Genomic DNA, 22,156 nt, shown 5'->3' with positions numbered 1-22,156 from the left:
TCCTCGAGATCTACTGGCAGACCAGGTTTTCAGGACATCCACAATGGATATGCATGAGAGAGATTTGCCTGCACTGCCTTCTTGATATGCAAATCTCTCTCATGCATGTTCATTGTGGATATCCTGAAACCCTGGCCTGCCAGTAGATCTCAAGGCCCGGACTTGGGCAGCCCTGCTATAAGTTATGTGCATCACATGGTGAAATGCTTATGATAAGCAAATGAACAGTGGAGATGCCCAAGGAAAACAGGTGAGCTAATATGTTTCACTACTCTCTTTATTCAATCATTGATTCAACAACTCGGCCGGACACCTCAGAAAGAGAAAACTCTGAAAAGCGCCCGCAAAGCATTGCATAAGTTCACACATGCTTATATTATACACAGTGAGCCAGTCCTTGAACCATTAACTGTGAGCACTGCTTTCACAATGCACAGTCTCCTGATGCATGCCGGGTCGGCCAAAACATGTGCATGTCAAGTCTAATCTAATCTAATCTAATCTAGTCTTCAATTTATATACCGGGCCATCTCCCAGCAGAGCTCGACTTGGTTTACAAGTAATTAAAGACTAGTAAAAAAATGAACAAGAACATAAGAGAAAACAAGTGTTGTAGAGCAATTAATTCATTGAATCTTTAGGTAAACTGTTCAAGTATTGTGTAAATAATAAAGTTTTTAGGACTTTACAAAATTGTTGTAACTGACCTATCAATCTGACAGTCAGGAAGCCCATTCCACATTTCTACCAGTTTATAAGCGAAAGACTGACTGAGTTTCCTGGCTGATTTAATTCCTTTGAAGGAAGGGAACAGTAGTTTATATCTCTGTGTATTCCTCGAATGGCAAGATCTAAGGTTATTCCAGTATAAAGGGACCAAAGGGCCAAATATTCCATAGAGAAGCTTAAAAATGATGCAGGCGCATTTAAACTGGATCCTAAAATGGATTGGGGCCCAATGAAGCAGGTCACTCTCCTGTTCTGTACACCAGAAATGCTTATGATACCCATGAGATGTCATGCCAACAGGTATCACCCACTTTTGGTTATGCACTATGCAAGATGCATGTCAGTTTTACAGAATAATCCACTCAACTCAAAATGAAAAATTTCAAGCTTACTCAAAGAATCCTAAGTATCCAAACTTAAAGAGAGCAAACTGACACAATATATTTCAAACACACAGACCTCATACCCCCTGGACACTACTCACGTAGTTTTCATGCCCATTGCTGGGGTGGTGTATTCATCATTAGTCTGGTATATATTAATTAATGTGCAAAAAAAGTGTGTATAACACGAAGCACTTAACTTCAGCCCAACCGTTTCACTGCATAGTTTCCTCAGGGGCCATGCCACTTCCTTCACACAAGTTATACACCACATCGCACAACAGCTTTCTCTATTTCATTTACATTCTAGAAGCATTGCCGGCAGCGTCTTTATCTGCAATCCAGTGTTTATTGTTTTATAGAATAGCCACAAGTGCTACGCACATGTGATTTAATTAATGGTGCCAATCCCAAACGTACAGTAAGTGTCACTATTCTGTAAGCTTTGGCATGCAACTGGTGCCTATCTTTAGATGCACCTTACAAATTTACCTTTCACAATTGTAAGCTCTGCAGGAATATATAAATACCTAGTGAACCTGAATGAAACTCACATTGAACTACTCCTAAAAAAGGTATGAATTAAATCCTAAATAACCCTCCCCCTTTTACTATGCTGCAATAGAGGTTTCTACCACAGCCCAGAGCGCTAAATGCTCTGATGCTCGTAGAATTCCTATGAGCGTCGGAACAGCATCGGAGCACTTAGCGCCCGGGGCCCACAGTAGAAACCTCTACCACAGCTTAGTAAAATAGGACCTAAATTAGTAAATAGTTTATTTTATTCAGGTTCTTTCTATTTGACCTTCCACGGTGTAAGTAATCTCACTAACATTATAGGATCCCTGATAGAGAATCTGTTGTTTCCTCAACCCACAGGATCTGTGGAAGATAGAATGTCAAGAGGAGAACTGGGTTATCTCATAAAACTCTGGATCTTCATTAATCTTTTCATAATATTACTCAATCCAATTCATTTTACAGGGATTCTCTTAGTATTTTGTAGAATTTAGCTGTAAAAAAATACTGTTAAGGCATTTAACTAGACCCGAGCTCTTGAATCAGTGTATTGAACCATGACTCTTTTCTAGTAAGTCTAATCAAAAATCCTCACATAGAATTATTACCCACCTTTGCCTGATGGTAAACAAAAGCTTGTCTTAATGTCTTGTTCCACATTGCTTGGAAGAGGCAAGAATCAGACCTTTGCTTAAAGCCTCCTTACACCAATCTGTTATCTCTCATTATAGATCTGTTTTAAATCTCCCTTTTGTGTTTACGGTAATGGAAAAGCAAAGTGTTGCTTTGAAGGTGCTGCTTTATCCTGGTATTAATTCTTTTATTCAGTCTGGCTTCCAAAGACAGCAGACCTTCAGCAGGTATGGAAAAATGACCTTGGATTAGAGGTGGCTGAGTAGTCTCAGTTTTGGAGCATATCAGTTTGTATACTTCACCCATCAACACTGAAAGATGTCCATCATTATAGTATAGCTTCTTTTTTTTCATCTATTGCCCCAACCACCTATATACTGTATCTAAAACCTTGTTTACACCAGGTTTGGACCCAAATATTGAAGCTGGTTGTGCATTACAGTCTCTTATTTCCCTTCCCATCAAATAGTATAACTTCTGAAAAATGCTAGAATATTGACTATAGGTTTAATTATCCCCCCCCCCCCCCAATTGTAAAGACTTGTAATTCAGAGATGCTACTTCTAGCCAGGTCATTTGTTCCCAGATGGATAATAGCATCTGTTTTATAATCTTTATTGGGTTTTTTTTCTGATGTCATTAACAATATGATTTGTGTTCCTGTTAGCAGAGAATCCTAGGGGGCTTTTAATTTTATTTTAAGATTTGCTGTGACTGTAGAATTTGCAGCATATGTATACAGTGTATATATACAGAGTACACTAAAATAATGAAGGCAATTATTTAAAAGACATTTACATAGGCATGTATGTACTATGTGTTGAGGTGATTCTCAAACAATGAAATATAGTTCTTTTTTTTACATTAAATACATCACTGGTTGTTCAAAGTCTTTGGAAGTTTCTTTCTCCTCTCATAATGCTTCCCAGGTGGGCATTCTCCTCTTTCTCTGCTCCCTCTGATGTTATCCATCTAGAAAAGGCAGCACAAACTCCCATCGGGCAGTAACTGATGCTTGAAAAAAGATAATAATTCTATAAAGAGGGGGCCAATATTTAGGTATTAAAAGTTTGTATAAATGACCAGAATACTGTCATATTTGTGTGTATGTACTGTGACCTGGTAAGACCTGGACTGGATTATCCAGAATCCTGAGCTGGGTCATCCAAGCCTCAGCCGAGCGGTTGAATGAGGCGTGGAGGGTAGAGGGGTGTCTGCATCAAATAAAAAAGGTCCAGCAAAGGTGTTTAGTGTGAATTATTATGTCTTTATTTTCTGGCTTATACTTTGGTGAAGGAAAAACAAAACACAAACTTGCTCTGGTAACTAAACAGCTTGTTATTGCAACCAGGCTCCACAGTTGTACAGTTCACAATCTGGCAATGTTCAACCAAACATGTGCTTTCATAAGAACATAAGCAATGCCTCTGCTGGGTCAGACCTGAGGTCCATCGTGCCCAGCAGCCTGCTCATGCGGTGGCCCAACAGGTCCAGGACCTGTGCAGTGATCCTCTATTTATACTCTTCTATCCCCCTTTCCAGCAGGAAATTGTCCAATCCTTTCTTAAACCCCAATACCGTACTCTGCCCTATTACATCCTCTGGAAACGCATTCCAGGTGTCCACCACACACTGGGTAAAGAAGCATTTGTTTTGAATCTGTCCCCTTTCAGTTTTTCCGAATGCCCTCTTGTTCTTATATTTTTTGAAAGTTTGAAGAATCTGTCCCTCTCTACTCTCTCTATGCCCCTCATGATCTTATAAGTCTCTATCATATCCCCTCTAAGTCTCCTCTTCTCCAGGGAAAAGAGACCCAGTTTCTCCAATCTCTCAGCGTATGAAAGGTTTTCCATCCCTTTTATCAGACGTGTCGCTCTCCTCTGAACCCTCTTGAGTAACGCCATATCCTTCTTAAGGTACGGAGACCAATATTGGACGCAGTATTCCAGATGCAGGCGCACCATCGCCCGATACAGCGGCAGGATAACTTCTTTCGTCCTGGTTGTAATACCCTTCTTGATTATACCTAGCATTCTATTCGCTCTCTTAGCGGCCGCTGCACACTGTGCTGTCGGCTTCATTGTCATGTCCACCATTACCCCCAAGTCCCTTTCTTGGGTATTCTCGTTCACTAACATCCCTCCCATTGTATAGTTGTACCTCGGGTTTCTGCTTCCCAGATGCAATACTTTACATTTCTCAACGTTGAACTTCATTTGTCATCTCGTTGCCCATTCCCCTAGTTTGCTCAAGTCCCTTTGCAATTCTTCGCAGTCCTCTTTAGTCCGAGCTCCATTAAATAGTTTGGTGTCATCCGCAAATTTTATTATCTCATACTTCGTCCCTGTTTCTAGATCATTTATGAATATATTAAATAGCAGCGGCCCGAGCACAGAGCCCTGCGGAACACCACTCGTGACCCTCCTCTAGTCCGAGTAGTGGCCCTTTCAACCGGCTATGCTCTGCCAGTCCTTACTAAAAAACCAAAAGATCAAATTTTCAGTATCAAAGTCCTGGAACCGGCTGGGACTGCTCAGTCCAGTTCTTTCACAGTATTTCTGTATTTGTGCAATTTCAGGATACAATTATTCCAACTCTTCTGTTAATTTCAATTTAATGAGAAGCAGGGATTCTACACCCTTCTGTTATTGGGGTTTGTGAGGCAATTCCACCTTCCCAGAAACAGCATATGATTTCCCCAAGCTTTGACTCAAAAAGCATGGCTTCCGTCAAACAGGATTCTATAGGTTCCATTTCATAATCACTTGTATACATTTCTTTTGGCATTTCTACATCCAGAACAGTGAATACTGACAAGATTTTCTCCCTGTTTTGGTGGAAAATGCTGGCTTCTGTCCCCTGGATTGCACTGTTCTGCCTCTTTCCAAGGGTTCAGGCAGGCTGAAGATTGGTGGCTGCCTCCCTGGCCTAGAGACCACACCCTTTTCTCTAGCCTTGGGCTGATTATCTTCAGAAACACATGTGGTTCTCTGGTGCTTTGTTACTGAGCCTGGATAGCTTCCCTGCTGACTAGCCCTGCCCCCATGCAGGAGCTAATCCCTTTATGGGTTTTGTTATCACCGGCCTGGTGCATGCTGGTACTTGTAGTTCTTTGCCTTTAGCATTCCCTAACTAGGCAAGTATAATCGGGTCACGTTTGGGCTGCCTTTCACTGGGGATAAATTCTGCAGGGCAGTTTCCCTAACCTGCCTGCTTCTAGTAGCAGGTTTAGGGATAGTTTTAGAGCACTGCAGGGCTTCTTCCAGCATAATGACTCTCCCTGTCATAGTACACACATACACATGTAAATGCTAATTTTCTGGTTATTCACTATTGGTTGTAAAAAATCGAAATCATGTCATTTGGTAATATGTTGGGTCTGAGGAATCAGCAGATTTTTTTGTTGGTTTAATTATTTAGTATGTGTTTTTAATTGGTTTTATTGTGCCTGCTTTCCAGGCTTTTTAGAGTTCCTCAAAATGTAAAGGTGACTCATCCTGTGCAATGAATGACACGAGAGGCCATCCCCTAACCAAATCACCCTATCCAGAGCTCACTCAGGAGCAGACAATCCCAAATGTTCTTCATTACTTATATGGATGGCACATTACTGAGTTGTTACTACATTTCATTTTATGATGAAAATATGTTTTGTGATTCATTTGTTTCAGATGTCTGTTTTTTTTGATAATTACTATTATGGGTTATTCTACTCTAGGCCAAAATGGTTTGTGAGAGGGGTGCAATTGTGACAGTTGTTTCTAGGGTTTAAGTTAAACTAGAGAAAAGTGGATGACAATACATTTCTAGACATGTACCACAGAACTGCTGGAACAGAATTAATGGAAATCCTCTGGAGCAGAAAAACTTTATCTTTAAAAGACTCTGAAAGTTGTGAAAGTTGAGATAGGCAGGATGTGAAATTCCTGGATGCTTTGCTAGATTATAGTTCAGGAAGAACACAAATCAAAAATACAGGGGACAGAAACAATTACATGAATTTTGCTTTAAACTTTTCAGCTTTAAGCAACTGTTCTGGATGCAGCTGAGAATGTACTAGCTAGCTAGAAAAGAGCTGTTTCTTGGTAATACTGGTTTCCTATTTTATATGTATAATAAATGTATAAAGATTGTCACTTTGTAAATTAGGAATGGAAATGGAGAGAAGGATGATTGACTTTGTGGGCAGGCAAATGGTTACAGAGAGACAGATTGTTTGCAGATACACAAATGCGCACATATGCCCAAAAAACTCTGTGAGCTGGAAAAATCTGGCAGAACGCATACCCTGAATACAGCAGAAAGTCTCTTTCCACAAACACTTCGAATTGAGTTCTTTTCCCATTTATCAAGGTAAATGCAAGCACAATGATCATACACATTTTTCTTTCTGTCCCATTTATTCTCAAATGAGGAAGTGCCAATTGCCCCAAACCATTTAGTTTATCTGGTATTATTGGTGGAGATACATACTCTGATTGATCTTGCAAATTCCACTGTTAGTCCTTTCAGAGCTGCTGCTGTATTGCTGCATTCTCAGCATAACAATGAAAACAAATTATATTTGTTACCATGGAAATCTATATAAGCATATGGACTTTCTGGGCTATCTTCTAAAAACGGCATCCTACCGTCCAATAAATTAATTGTTTTAATTGGCTCTAATTGGTGCGGGAATTGACCGTATCATTTAAAAACTTCTTTAAAAAGTCGGTGCCGAGAGGCATCTATGGTGTAGCTGCTGTAATAACGTCTAACGGTGCCTTATGCCTAAGTGGGCGTGGTTAAGGGTGGAGCAGGACTTAGGTGCCATTAGGTGCAATTCACTACAAAAACTTAGGCATCTGCAATGTAGGCCAGTAAAACCCTGACCTACATTGTTTATGCCTAAGTTTTCTGGTAGGCGCCATTAGCCGCGATTCTATAAATGGCGCCTAAGTGTGTTTAACATGCGGCTGGTGCTGCTTTTGGAGGTGATTGCTGATTTAGGCGCCGCTTACGGAATCTGGTCCTTTGTGTACAATAAATTAATAGGCATAGGTTTTGGAACATGAGAGGGCAAGAGATTAGCAACAGGAGCAGTTACTTGGTGAAAGAGTGCACAATCAAACAGAATAATTATAGGCGTTTCTGTCCTATTATTGCATGATATTTTGGCATAATAACACACCACATCTTTAATAGTAAATAATGCATCTTCATTTATGTAAAAAAGGAGAGTAAACATGCAGGTTTTCTTAAGGAGAACTGAACGACTCGTGGTGGTGGGTCTGGGTGCTGGGTGTTGGTGCTTTTGGTTTGCCAAACTGTGGATCAGGACACAAAATGTAGTCGTAAAACCCACATTTAGGGTTATAATCTAGGTGAGACCTCAATTGATGCATCATTATTCTGCATCTCCGGGGGGGGGGGGGGGTAGGGGGGGTCACATAATTTTATTTGGCTGTAATCATGGGATCACAGCCACAAAAAGACTGGGAAGCACTACCCTAAGTTGTTTCTAAACTGAGATTGTGTCATTGTAGTCTGACTACCTAAACATTGAAACTAGTTAACAACACTGGAAAAAAACAGATATTTTTTACCTAAGCTATCTGAGTCTTCCATGGTTAGACATATCTAAAGAACAGCAAGAGACATGTCCTTACATACTATCTCTTAGTTCACTTTTGGAGTCAAAATCTACCCCTTCAAAATGACCTAACTGGAGTACAATATTCCTTGCAAGACTTCCATTAGGAAGCAGTGGCATCATTTTGAAGGATGGTGTCATCACTACACCACCAATGGCAGACACCTGGGTGAGCCTAGGGGAATGTTAGGGAGAGGAGAGGGTAGAGATCATGGGGACAGTTTTGAATGCTGGTGGGACAGTATGGACATCAGGGGTAGGATATGGTTGCTGAGGTGATCCAGAGGTGGCTAGTGTGTTAAGTGGGTGAGAGGGCATGGAAAGGGTGTGGCGAGAAGGGATCAGACATTGGTGGTTGGGATATTTAACAAATAGAGGATGTCAGGGAGGTGCACCACTACTGGACTGGCCTTTTACCTTTTTATTTCTGTCCTTGGCTTCCTCCCCATTACATACAGTAGCAGATAACATGGACTATTGTATAGTGGGTGCACTAAGGGGGAAATTCTATAAGTGATGCCTAAAGTGTAGGTGCCTATATCAATTAAAATCAATTTCAAAATTAAAGTTAATGACATTAATGACATGCCATAGGCATCTCTGGTCACGTGTTAAATTGGTTTGAACGCTTCCTGAAAAACCAATCCTATCAGTCATCAGTGAATAAGTCTACTCCCAATCATGGACCAACTCCTGTAGTGTCCTGCAAGGCTTCCCACTATCACCTACCCTGTTCAATCTATACATGTCTACACTAGGCTATGAACTATCCAAACTAAATCTCCATCAGCATACATATACGCTGATGACATCACAATTATCATCCCCTTCTCTACACTATCAACCAAAACCAGACACTTCATTTCATCTTTTATCGATCATGTAGAACAGGGGTGCCCACACTTTATGGGCTTGCGAGCTACTTTTATAATGACTAAGTCAAAATGATCTACCAACAATAAAATTTTTAAAAAAACACAAAGCACAATAAAAGGCAGAGAAAATGTTAATTATTCATATTCCGGGTTTTTTCAAAGAGGTCACGGCAGATGACTCTATGCAATGTCACCTCGGTAACAAAATACAAAAATAGACAAATACACCCCCTCTCTTTTTACTAAACCACAATAGTAAGTTTTAGCACAGGGAGTTACGCTGAATGCCTCGCGCTGCTCTCAATGCTCATAGGCTCCCTGCGCTAAAAAACGATATTGCGGTTTAGTAAAAGGGAGCCATAGTGCAAAATATAGACAGCAGATATAAATTCTCAAAACAGACACATTTTGATCACTAAATTGAAAATAAAATCATTTTTCCTACCTTTGCTGTTTGGTGATTTCATGAGTCTCTGGTTGCACTTTCTTCTTCTGACTGTGCATCCAATCTTTCTTCCTTTCTTTCAGCCTCCTGTATGTTTCCTCTCCTCCAGACCTCATTCTCTCCCCCAACTTTTTCTTTCTGTCTCCCTGTTCCCCCTTCTTTCTGTCTCCCTGTCTGCCCCCTTTCTTTCTTTCTCCGTGCTCTCCCCCAAGCCACTCGGTTTGCTGCCACTGCCATCGGGGAATAGCCCCCAAGCCACCGCCGTCCCAAGCTTTCCCTGCAGAAGCGTCGCGCTGACCAGCATTCCGCTCCCTGACGTCAATTCTGACGTAGGAGAGGAAGTTCCGGGCCAACAAGGCATTTCTCCTCATTCCATCCAGCCTGAGCCCCATCTCTCCTTGATCCAGCATTTCCCTTCTGTGTTTGTCAGAATTACCATTCCACCTATTTTCCAGCATCACCCTTCTTTGTGTCCATCTCACCTATATCCCTATCTCACCACTTTTTCAGAATCTTCATTTGTCTCTGTCCTTGTCTTTACCCCATGTTCACCATTTGCCCTTTCAATGTCTTTATCTTCCCCCCCCCACTTTTTCAGCATTACTTCTATGTCTCTATTTCACCTCCTCTTCATGTCCCCTCTGTATCTCTATCCTTATTCAGTAGGTCCTGCTTACCCTTTCTCTTCTTTGTGTCACTATCTCCATTTTCAGCTTTCCCCCCTTTTCCTTTGTTACTGCACCCAGTAGCCAGAATCTTTCCACCCTCTCTCCACTCCGGCCCAGCCCAGTATGAAATATTTCCTTTTGTTTCCCTTCCCTCTCTCTTCTCCTCACTCACCCACGAGTCCTGCATCTGGCCCTCTCCCTTCTACCTGCACCTGGCAACACCCCCCCTGCTCCGCGGCTCTCTTCAGCAACTCGTCAGCAACGGTGATCAAGACAAGCTGCCGACATCGAGGCCTTCCCTCTACGAGTCCCGTCTTTGTGGAAAAAGGAAGTTGAAACAAGCGGGACTCGCAGAGGGTAGGCCCCAACGTCAGAAGCTTGTGTCGATCGCTGCTGCTGAGTTGCCGAAGAGAGCCGCGGAGCAGGGGGTGTGGCCGGAAGCAGGTAGAAGGGAGAGAGAGATAGGAAGGCTGTAGAAGCTCTGGAGCATGACACCGACCCCGGCCAGGATGATTTCTTTTTCAGGCTGCTGCTGCTGCCGCTGCCACCCCCCACCCGAAATGACAAAAACAGCCTAATGCCCGCGTCGGCGTCTTTGACGTCGGGGAGAGGAAGGCTGATAGGCCCGGTAGATCGGGACGGCAACACCAGTCTATCACGGAGCCCGGGTTGGGCTCTGCGAACGACGCACGTTGCCTTCCTGAGCTACCGGTCGATCGCGATCGACGTGTTGGGCACCCCTGATGTAGAACAATGGACAAAAAAATTCAAACTAAAACTAAATCCTGAAAAAACGAAAATATTCATGGCCATCCCAACAAACAAATACAAAGAACCATCAATCAGCTTACAAGGGAGAAGCATTCCTATTAACCCCACTATAAAAATCCTTGGAGTGACCTTAGATCAGCAACTGACATTTGACGCCCACACTGACATCTTAGTAAAAAAATGCTTCTGTCTACTATGGAAACTACATATGATAAAACCATACTTCGACTTCGCATCATTCAGACTATTAGTACAATCACTAATCCTAAGCTCGCTGGACTACTGCAACATCATTTACCTAGGATCCTACAAAAAAACTACCAAAAAAGATTGAGAACAATCCACACCACAGCCATACGACTGATTTTTGACCTGAAAAAATCCGACCACATCACTCCATATTTTAAAAAACTGCACTGGCCAGAATATTTTTCAAATTCGGTTGCCTATGCTTCAAAATGCTATTTTGGCTTTGCACACACCTACCTTCTCAAACACTTTGTTCTCCAAGATAAACTCTGCTTCTCATACAGAACATTACTATTCGATTCCCAAAGGATGCCAATTCAAAAGATTCCTCGAAAAAACACTTTTCTTCAAAGCTTGAATCTGGAACAATACTCTAAGGGCTCCTTTTACGAAGGTGCGGTAGCGTTTTTAGCGCACGCAGGATATTACCACGCGCTACACGGGATCCTTGATGGTCACATGAGTGCCACCCTTGGCTATGCCATTAGATTATAAAAGCACTTTTGTATTCTGATATTTCTCAGTACAAAAACACTTCGATAATTTTGATAATGTTACACAAGTACTAGCATTACAATGGAGGAAATTCATTTTGACACTATTTCTATCTGTACATTGGAAGCATTCAGTCTATAAGATGTGAAGGGGAGGTTGACAACTTACCCGTGCCTTCTTCTCCATTTCTAACATCAGTCTTTCATGTTGCTCAGCTATTGCAAGTGTTGCAGAATGCACTTTCTGGTATATCATCTCTCCTTCCCTTGTTTGAAAGGTGAACAGCCCTTCTCCTGTGTCACACATTCTATGGTGTAAAAATAAACAAAAAAAAAGGTCCATTCTCGCTGCATTAAGAGCTGATTGAAAATTCTCTCAGCAAATCCTCTTAATACTGAAATACCCATGTGGCTATAATTAGAAATATTCATTAGTTCTCCCCCCCAAATCTCAAAAAGTTTGGTTTATTCCAAGGTACCCAAACAGCTCTCATTCTGTTAGATAAACAAGCAGATGTTTTGCTATACTCTGAATCCCAAATGTGTATATGGAATAACCCACATTTAAAATGCAAAACAGATTTTTATTGTGGAAATAAATGGCATAAAAAAGTGGAATCTGGTTTTTGAATCAAATTTGCTTTAATGGTTCAATTCATACTTTTCAAAACTTAATTACAATATACCCACCATTGAATAACTGCAAATCACAATGGTTAATTTTATCATCCCTTAGAGTTTCCATTGAGTTATCTATTAATAATATAAAAATAACTGCATCATTAGGAACTGGTGCGATATAACCCTTATAAAAGGCAAAGCTGTTTTCACCTTTTATAAAATCTTGAGAGATAAAACTTTTCCATTATCTCCTGAATTCCAACTCAAATGGCAATCAACTTTTGAACCTTTAATGGATCTTCCTGATTAGACCCTTTTCTGGACTAAAGTGAACCGTCCATTGCACTCAGCTGGAATACCTCAATCTTTCTTCTTTCTCATGTGTAATGCATTTTGGTCTCTTCATAGAATATACAAAGCTAAACCTCTACTTAACAATACCTGTTGGCATTGCAGCTCTTCTCCAAGAACAAGTATGAGGGGGGCGTTGAAAAGTTCTCAGCCCAACCAACCAACTTCTTAAATTCTGAGCGTTTAGACCTTGTTTCAGATCATTGATTGAACCATATCCACGTCATTCTCTTCTTGGTTGAGCTGAGAACTTTTCAGCATCCCCTCATATAAGTTAATATATTATTGCAATGTTCTCTTATATTCATAAGCTTTCAATGAAAAAAAAAAAAAAATTGAACTAAAAAGAAAATTTGCTCAGCAGAACCCTTCCTCCCTTTCTTTTCTACTTGGAATAATGTTTATAGCTGAGCTCAAATTATTCACTTTAACATGGTTACTTCATTTAGGGGCCTCTTTATGAAAGTGCATTAAGCAGTTAGGACCAAATTTCACATCTGTTGCTCAAAAAAAATCAGTGGTGATCAGAATGGCGCTTAGCAGAATTCTATAAAAGACACCCGCTATATAGAGAATTGTGCTTAACAGCCAGTCATATGTTGCATAATATTTAGATGCACCCATTTAGACCAAGAAAATTCGGCCTAAATACCTACGCCTAAATTGTGTGTAGATAGGGCGTATTCTATAACAGTGCATCTAACTTTTAGGAAGGGGATCACGAATAGATCGGAGAAGGTTATCATGCCGCTGTACCGGGCTATGGTACGCCCTCACCTGGAATACTGTGTCTATCACTGGTCGCTGTACACGAAGAAGGACATGGTACTACTCGAAAGGGTCCAGAGAAGAGCAACTAAAATGGTTAAGGGGCTGGAGGAGTTGCCGTACAGCGAGAGATTAGAGAAACTGGTCCTCTTCTCCCTTGAAAAGAGGAGACTGAGAGGGGACATGATCGAAACATTCAAGATAATGAAGGGAATAGACTTAGTAGATAAAAACAGGTTGTTCACCCTCTCCAAGGTAGAGAGAACGAGAGGGTACTCTCTAAAGTTAAAAGGGGATAGATTCTGCACAAACATAAGGAAGTTCTTCTTCACCCAGAGAGTGGTGGAAAACTGGAATGCTCTTCCGGAGGCTGTTATAGGGGAAAACACCCTCCAGGGAGTCAGGACAAAGTTAGACAAGTTCATGCTAAACTGGTGAGACTGGACTCATTTGGAGCACTGGTCTTGACTTAGGGGCCGCCACGGGAGCGGACTGCTGAGCATGATGGACCACAGATCTGACCCAGCAGCGGCAATTCTTATGTTCTTAACACCCATGATCTATCCATGCTCTTCTCCTGGCCATGCCCCCTTTTGAGATTTGTGCACTAGAAGTGACGTGCATCATTTTATAGAAGGTGGCTACAAAGCTGTGGGTCTAACTTCTAATTAGTGCCAATTAGCATCAATTATTAGGTGATCATTGCCAATTATTGGTGCTGATTGGCTTGTTAAACAATTAAGTTGCTTATGCAAATCAGCTCTGTGCACCAATTTGCGCAAACAACTTAGGACACTATATATAGAATTTGGGCCTTAGGGAATACTTCTAGAACTGGGCACCGTAGAAATAGGTAACTATAGGGAGATTGCTAGGGTCCTATTCTATAAAGGAGCACAGATATTTACTTTCACTTATATAATACTAGCTTAGCTCTGAAAATATGTGCCTACAATTTAGGCCTGAGCTGGTGTAAATGCAAGAACTTTAGTTCTGGTAATAGATATGTAATTTATAGTACTCTACAAATTATTCACATTGGTGCGAGTCCCGCCAGTGCTCTGCCCAGACTCTACCTATGTCTACACCTACTTGTAAAATAGAAGCTATGTAATATATGTGCATATAGTATACTGCTTTGTGTAATTTTGCCATATACAATACATGCAATATGTATACACATAGGAGAATGTGGCTTCAGCTCACTGAGGTTGTGGGTTCAAACCCTGTGCTGCTCCTTGTGCCCCTGGGCAAGTCACTTAATTCTCCACTGCCCCAGGTACATTACATAGATTGTGAACCCACCAGGACACATACAGAAAATGCTTGAAGCACCTGTATGTACAAAGCACTTTGAGTGTGGTTGCAAAACTACAAAAAGGCAGCATACAAGGCCCAATTCCTTTCCCTATTACTCTAATAAAGTACACATGTAAACAGCATGTAAGTATTCATGAATACTTTATATTTTTACCCTCTTAGGAGGGAATTCTATAAATGGCGCTCGAAAATGAATGCAGGAAAACATCAACACCCACTGCTATTTTATAAAGGGCATGTGCTAGTTTCTGTGCCCAGCTCTGGGTTCCAGACTTGTGCCTCCTGAAACCTGATGTAAATGCTAGCACCCACATTGAGCGCGGAACTCAGTATTCTATAACACTGTGCACAGCATTTTGGAATACGTATGACCTACCCATGCCCCTCCCATGGCCACACCCCTTTTGGATTGCACACTATGCAGAGCCAGATGCTCACGCACATCCTAATTGGTGCTAATTAACATCAATAATTGGTGTTAGCATCCAATTATTGATGGTTAACAGCTCATTATCCAATTAAGTTGCATGCACCCAAATTTGGGCACCATATATAGGGCCAGATTCACCGAACGTGTCCCGATTGGTTTGCGAGCAGTTTGCGACCCCCGACCCGATTCACTAACCTTCTGGCCGATCTTGTCTGCATCCGATCCGATTCCAACATGCAAATGAGGGGAAATGTGTTCCTGCAGCGATTCACTAAACAAATCGATTGGGCTGGCCGATCCAAACGTGAGCGACTGCTGAGGACCAGTCGCTCACGCTCTTTCCGACTCCCCTGCTCTCTGCCACCCTGAAAAAAAACAAGCGCCCTGCTCTCTGCTTCCCCAGTTCTCTGCCGGTTTTCATGCAGTTTCGCCTTTCCTGCAGCATGTCTGACTACCGAAATTCACACAGAAATATCCTTGATCTCACTTCAGAATGGGAAAAGCAGCGTGAAATATGAGTTATTCTTCTGCAGCAGTACATGCTCAAGGGGTTGTGTCACCCTTCCACCTGCCCAGGAGCGTGTTGTTTTGCTCTTGCTGCTGTGCTCTCCTCTCTGAGCAACATCCAGCACTGCTGCTGGTTTAAATACAAGAAAAGTACCTGTTTTCATGTTTAAACCTGTGCCGGTGGCCATGTAGAGAAGAGAAGTGGTTATAGCAAAACATGCTTTCACCAATTAGAAGGCTGGGTAAATGAGACAGACTTTTTTTTTTTCTTTCTGTTCCGTGCTGAGGGAAGTCTGGAGAGCACGCACATGCGCAGACCATCTACAGGCAAAGAAGATGGTCTGCGCATGTGTCAGGATCGCTCTACAGCGATCCGTGTAGTCACTGTGGGGGCATGCCACCGATTGAGATATTTTGCATGTTGAGGGTTCCTGAATTGGTCGGCTGGGACGACGCGGACACGGATCGGAAACGGATTGGAAAAGTAAGTGGGGTTTAGTGAATCTAGCCCATAGAATCAGGGGGTTAATGAATTATTGCATATTGTTAGCATATGAGTGAGGTAACTAACTGCTAGAATGTCAGCATGTGAATAGAATGTTGGGCATGATAAAGAAAGGAATCTCGAGTAGATCGGAGAAAGTTATAATGCCGCTTTATAGGGCAATGGTCAGACCCCACTTGGAATACTGTGTCCAACATTGGTCTCCCTACCTAAAGAAGGATATAAAACTGCTGGAGAGGGTGCAGAGACGAGCAACCAAACTAGTGAAGGGTATGGAGAAACTGGTATATGAGGATCGACTTAAAACACTGGGATTGTTCTCCCTTGAGAAAAGGAGACTGCGTGGGGATATGATCGAGACCTTCAAAATACTGAAAGGAATCGACAAAATAGAGCAGAGAAGATTATTTACATTGTCCAATTTGACACGGACAAGAGGACATGAAATGAAGCTAAGGGGGGACAAGTTCAGGACTAATGTCAGAAAGTTCTGCTTCACACAGAGAGTGATTGGCATCTGGAATACTCTCCCAGGGGAGATTATTGCAGAATCGACAGTCCTAGGCTTCAAAAGCAAACTAGATGCATATCTCCTTGAGAGAGGCATATAAAGTATGGTTGGCTATAAAATAAACCAGGTGTATACCTGGCAGGGCCTCCGCGTGTGCGGATCGCCGGACTTGATGGACCGAAGGTCTGATCCGGAGATGGCGCTTCTTATGTTCTTATGTTCTTATGTGCACTTACTCAAGGGTGGGTGTGCTAAGTATAATGTTAACCGCCACAGTTTTTTCAATGTCCCAAATATTCTTTATACTTCTTTTATAATTCCTATTTAGGGCCTCAGATTTGCCATGAGGTGCCACACATTTCTGGGGTCACCAATCAACTTTTGGCTATGGCTTTTTCACTAGCCCCATTCCACTTTTTTAAATGTTTTTTATGAAGAAAAGAAATGCTATGCAGATCAGGATGGTACGAGTAAATTTCAAAAGGGGGGACTTTTCTTGAAAGAGCCTGAGGGAAACATGTCGAATGACAGGTCCCTTCCCGATGTTATTAACAGAAAAGATTTGAGATAAGTTATAAAGTTCTTATAAGTTTTTATGCTAAGAAAAAACTAAGCAAAACCGGACTAAGTTATTAATATAGCACTGAGCACTTTAAAAAAAAAGTGGAATGGGGCTAGTGAGGAAGCCATAGCCAAAAGTTGATTGGTGACCCAGAAATGTGTGGCACCTCATGGCAAATCTGAGGCCCTAAATAAGAATTATAAAAGAAGTATAAAGAATATTTGGGACATTGAAAAAACGGTGGCGATTATACTTGTCAATGTCTTACTTGTCTATGACTATAATTGCAAGACCGGAGGGTTAGGACTTAGATGGGAAGATAGGACTTCGATGGGAAACCAAGGTGGCAAGGGGCCCCTTCTCGGGGATTCAGACAGGTCGTGACCTGTTTGGGCCGCCGTGGGAGCGGACTGCTGGGCAGGATGGACCTATGATCTGACCCTGTGGAGGCACTGCTTATGTTCTTATGTTCTTATAATGTTAAAGCACAGTAAGTGCCAAAACTTACACACATTAGTAACAGGGTACCTAAGAAAATTAATTCTAATAGATGGTTCATGTTTATGGGGTCTCAAATACAAGGAGGTGGTACTATAAGTATATTCATGCTAACTGCACAAGGGAAAATTGGCATGTGGTAAGTACATGTCTGTACTCTAACCATAATTTGCCCAGCCCCCGTACCCTAACACAGCATATATTTCATATTTGAATTTGCACATGCTGACATTCTAGCACGGTCAGTTACCTCACTCAGGTTCATGTTTATGGGAATTAATTTTTTTTTCTTTCAGGATTTAAAATAGATTTGGCAAGTTCCTGGAAGAAAAGTCCACAAACCTTTATTATGAAGTCTGTTTTACTCTTTTGAGATCTTGCCAGATATTTGCGATCTGGATTGTCCACTGTTGGAAGCAGGATACTGGGCTTGATGGACCTTTGGTCTGTCCCTGTATGGCTGTGTTTGTGTACTTATGTAATTTATTTCTTACATTAGCAATGTTCTGCATTTTAGTTTAAGAAAACAATTCTATGGTACGGTTATTAGGCAGATAGAATAAACACTTCAATTGCCTTATAAAAAATACATTTTCAAAGCAATTTAGAAATGTAGTTTATGACCATCCACTTTAGGCCTCATGCAACAAAATGTGTACATAGCACAGGCTTACAAATTAATTTAGTAGGCAAGCTGAAACATCACTTAATTAGTGATGCAAAAACATGTAGGAGATCATTTTTGAACAGCAATGCCACATATACAGATGGAAATAGTGAAATTTATACCTGTAGAAAGCATACACAATTTTACAGTGCTGCTGTCTACACATGTAGATGCACTTTGTAAGATTCTATGGGAATGTTTCTGGGTATGGTTTAGGTGCCTCAGTAATATGGAGATATTTCCAGTTTTGCATGGAAGCATATACAGTATATATATATATATATATATATATACATATTTTATTTCCTTGCTAGCTTTTGTACCTCCCCCACTTGTCCTGTTTGTCTGTTGATTAGATTCTAAGCTCTACAGAGCAGGGACTGTCTTTTGCATGTTTTAATGTACAGGACTGCGTATGTCTAGCAACACTATAGAAATGATAAGTAGTTGTATCAAGGGACACAAATTGCCAGCAAACTGACCTTTTTGGCTAGAAAAAATAAGGTAGCAAACTTAAAATGTCCCTACAATTGTAAAAAAGTTGCCTTTAGAATCTAAGCCAATATTCAGCAGTTAGCTGGCCAAATAGGATCACACAATAGCAATCCTATCTTAGGCTATAACTGTTAGGTACCTAGGCCCAGATTCTATAAACAACATTGTTATAAGAACATAAGAATTACCGCTGCTGGGTCAGACCAGTGGTCCATCATGCCTAGCAGTCCACTCACGCGGTGGCCCTTAGGTGAGACTAGCCTTACCTGCATAAGTTCTGGTTCAGCAGGAACTTGTCTAACTTTGTCTTGAATCCCTGGTGGGTGTTTTCCCCTATAACAGCCTCCGGAAGAGCATTCCAGTTTTCTACCACTCTCTTGGTGAAGAAGAACATCCTTACGTTTGTACGGAATCTATCCCCTTTTAACTTTAGAGAGTGCCCTCTCGTTCGCTCTACCTTGGAGAGGGTGAACAACCTGTCTTTATCTACTAAGTCTTTTCCCTTCATTATCTTGAATGTTTCGATCATGTCTCCTTTTTTCAAGGGAGAAGAGGCCCAGTTTCTCTAATCTCTCACTGTACGGCAACTCCTCCAGCCCCTTAATCATTTTAGTCACTCTTCTCAGGACCCTCTCTGATAATTCTTGGCACAAGGCGAACTGCAATATTTTCTATGACAGGTCCCCAGCTTTGGAACGCCCTACTGTAATTGCATTGGATAAATTCAAAGGCTCCCTAAAGACCTTCTTATTCAGGGATGCTTTTGAGACTTAATTTCATTAAATTTGAGCACCTCTCCGCTCATATTTTTTTTGCCTCAATGACCAAGCCCTTCCTAAGATGTTCTACTTTTCTTTACTTGCCCTGTTGTGCTTCCCTTATTTGTTTTTTTTACTATAACATTTGTAGTTCCTCCCCTCCTCCTTTTGTATCAGGTGGTTACCTTAAATCAGCCTCTGATTGTGTGTCAATCATATAACACCACTGTTTATAGAATCACGGCTTTGGAAAAGGGGTTTTCAAGACCTACATTTCCAGATCCTACCTTTTATGTGTATTGTGCCTACAAAGGTGCTTTATGGCGCTTAATGTTACTTTTGGTTTTAGCTATGGCTACAATGGCATTAGGCGTTGTAAAGCGCCCCATAGGCGCAATTCCAGCACCATTTTTTTTAGGCATCAGTAGGCGCCTTGAATTTTGTTTTAAAAATACTTATAAATGGTGTTTTGCACTTAGGCGCCAGTACAGCACCTACCGGTGCCTAAATTAAGGCACTATTTATAGACTATGGGACCTAGTGCAAAGTGCATAGCTAAAAGTGGGCATGGTTAGGAGGTGGATCGGGGGTGTGATTTTAAGTTAGGAGTTGTTTGGGAGCAAACTTAGGTGCAGGCATTTAGGCCCAAAAAACCTTGGCATTAATAAGATCATAGGAGCCAACTTTTCAAAATGATTGCCCTGCCCCAGACTCCACTCCAATCCTGCACTGACCCCGCCCCATAATAATAGTACTAATTGTAATGCTATTTTTTCATTCATTTTTTCATATAATAATAATTTTATATACCACAAGGCCATAAAGTTCTGTGCGGTTTACAATAGTTAGAAAAAACAATAAAAGAAGTTGAATAGAACTAAAAAAGTTAAAAGTCAATAATTAGAGACACTAAAATGATCAAAATAGTGCATAATAAAATTTTTACATATTAGCTGCCTAAATACTTCGAAAACAGATATGTTTTAGATGTCTTCTAAAATTCCCCATAAGTGTCAGCAAGCAAAAGCAATTGTTCTAAATCTTTACCCCATAACGCTGCTTGATATGAAAAAAGATTTTGATGATGTTTTTTAAGTTTACACCCTCTAACAGGCGGAAATGTTTAACCACAAAATTAAACTACAATGTATGCTTCTCAACATTAATTCCTACCTTCCTGCACCACCTGTGAAGCAGCAAGCAGCAGGATCGCGAGGTCAGCTATCCCTGAGCTGCTTGGGCGCTGCTTCCTGTGCCGCGGTCCCGCCCCTCCTCTGATGTCAGAGGAGGGGCGGGAACGCGGCGCAGGAAGCAGCGCCTAAGCAGCGCAGGGATAGCTGATGTCGTGATCCTGCTGCGGCTGCTTCATAGGTGGTGCAGGAAGGTCAGTGGTGCGAGCGGTCCTTCGGGGCTGGTGGTGGTGGTGGGGACTGAACGGCAAGGCCGGGAGCATAGGTAGTGCTGCTTCATAGGTGGTGCGGGGAGGCCACGGGGGCGAGCGGTCCTTCGGGGTGGGGCGGGTGGGCAGGCAGGCAGGCATTCAAGGGGGAGGGTGGTGACAGGCAGGCAGGCCTTCAAGGGGGGGACAGGCCTTCGGGGGGGGGGTGCAGACCTTCAAGGGGGAGGGACAGGCCTTCAAGGGGGGGCAGGCAGGCCTTCAAGGGGGGACAGGTCTACAAGGGGGGACAGGCCTACAAGGGGGTGGGCAGGCCTACAAGGGGGTGGGACAGGCCTTCAGGGGGGGGTGCAGGACTTCGGGGGGGTGCAGGCCTTCAAGGGGGGGGACAGGCCTTCAAGGGGGGGACAGGCCTAAAAGGGGGGGACAGGCCTACAAGGGGGTGGGACAGGCCTTCAGGGGGGTGCAGGCCTTCGGGGGGTGCAGACCTTCAAGGGGGGGGACAGGCCTTCAAGGGGGGGGACAGGCCTTCAAGGAGGGTGCAGGCCTTCAAGGGGGGACAGGCAGACCTTTAAGGGGGGACAGGCCTTTGGGGGGGACCCTGGTTTAGAAGTACACGGAGGGAAGGGGGTGTTCAAAGAGACGTGCATATGCCAAACTTTGGGGGGGGGGATGAAGAAATAATGGGTCTGAAAATAGAAGAGAGGGAGAGAAATGATGGACCATGGGATTTAGGGAGGGAAGGAACTGAAAGGGAGAGAAATTGGACACAAGGGATGGTGTGGAGGAGGGATAGAGATACTGGATAGGAGGGTAATTGGGAAAAGAAAGGGAGAGATGGTGGACTCTGGTGTGGTGGGAAAGGAGGGAGAGATGCCGGATGAAAGGGTAGTTAAGAAAAGGTGGATCTGTGGAGGGAGATGAAAAAAAGGAAAGATACCAGACTTCCTGGGGAGGGAAGGGAAATGGAAAGGGAGGACAGAGTTGGCAGATGGATGGTTAGCACGCAGAAAGAAGAAAGAAGGAGACCCTGGCAAGCAAGTTATCAGAAGAAAACCAGAGCCTTGGACCAACAAGATTTGAAATATAACCAGACAACAAAAGGTAGAAAAATTAATTTTATTTTCTGTTTTGTGATTATAATATGTCAGATTTGAAATGTGTATCCTGACAGAGCTGGTGTTGGACTGCAAACGTGAGCTAGGATTTAACAGAGAGAGGAAAAGTCCTTTTTGTTTCTTTACTTTATTTACACCACAGCGCCAGTGTGGTTAGGAGAAGCCAAAGGGGGTGAAAAAGCTATAAAACCCACCAGGAGTTTTGAAAAAAATCACCCAACTGGGCAGGAAAATCGAATTGAAAAACCAAT

At 42.3% G+C, this 22,156-nt stretch overlaps 1 protein-coding gene across 2 annotated transcripts in view; it reads right to left on the bottom strand.

Moving 5' to 3' along the window:
• Nucleotides 1-22,156, bottom strand: part of DOK6 (docking protein 6) — a 724,151-nt gene that overhangs the window by 130,247 nt on the left and 571,748 nt on the right. For both annotated transcript variants that reach the window (XM_033933725.1, XM_033933726.1), the window contains one exon: nucleotides 11,568-11,706. In XM_033933725.1, coding sequence (XP_033789616.1) covers nucleotides 11,568-11,706 — 139 coding nt within the window. The remainder of the gene's footprint in view (nucleotides 1-11,567; nucleotides 11,707-22,156) is intronic.

The sequence above is a fragment of the Geotrypetes seraphini genome, chromosome 2 (genome assembly GCF_902459505.1).
Source record: "Geotrypetes seraphini chromosome 2, aGeoSer1.1, whole genome shotgun sequence".
NCBI classification, from domain to species: domain Eukaryota; kingdom Metazoa; phylum Chordata; class Amphibia; order Gymnophiona; family Dermophiidae; genus Geotrypetes; species Geotrypetes seraphini.
Note: the sequence above shows the minus strand (reverse complement) of the source record. Positions and strands in the feature narration are given on the sequence as shown.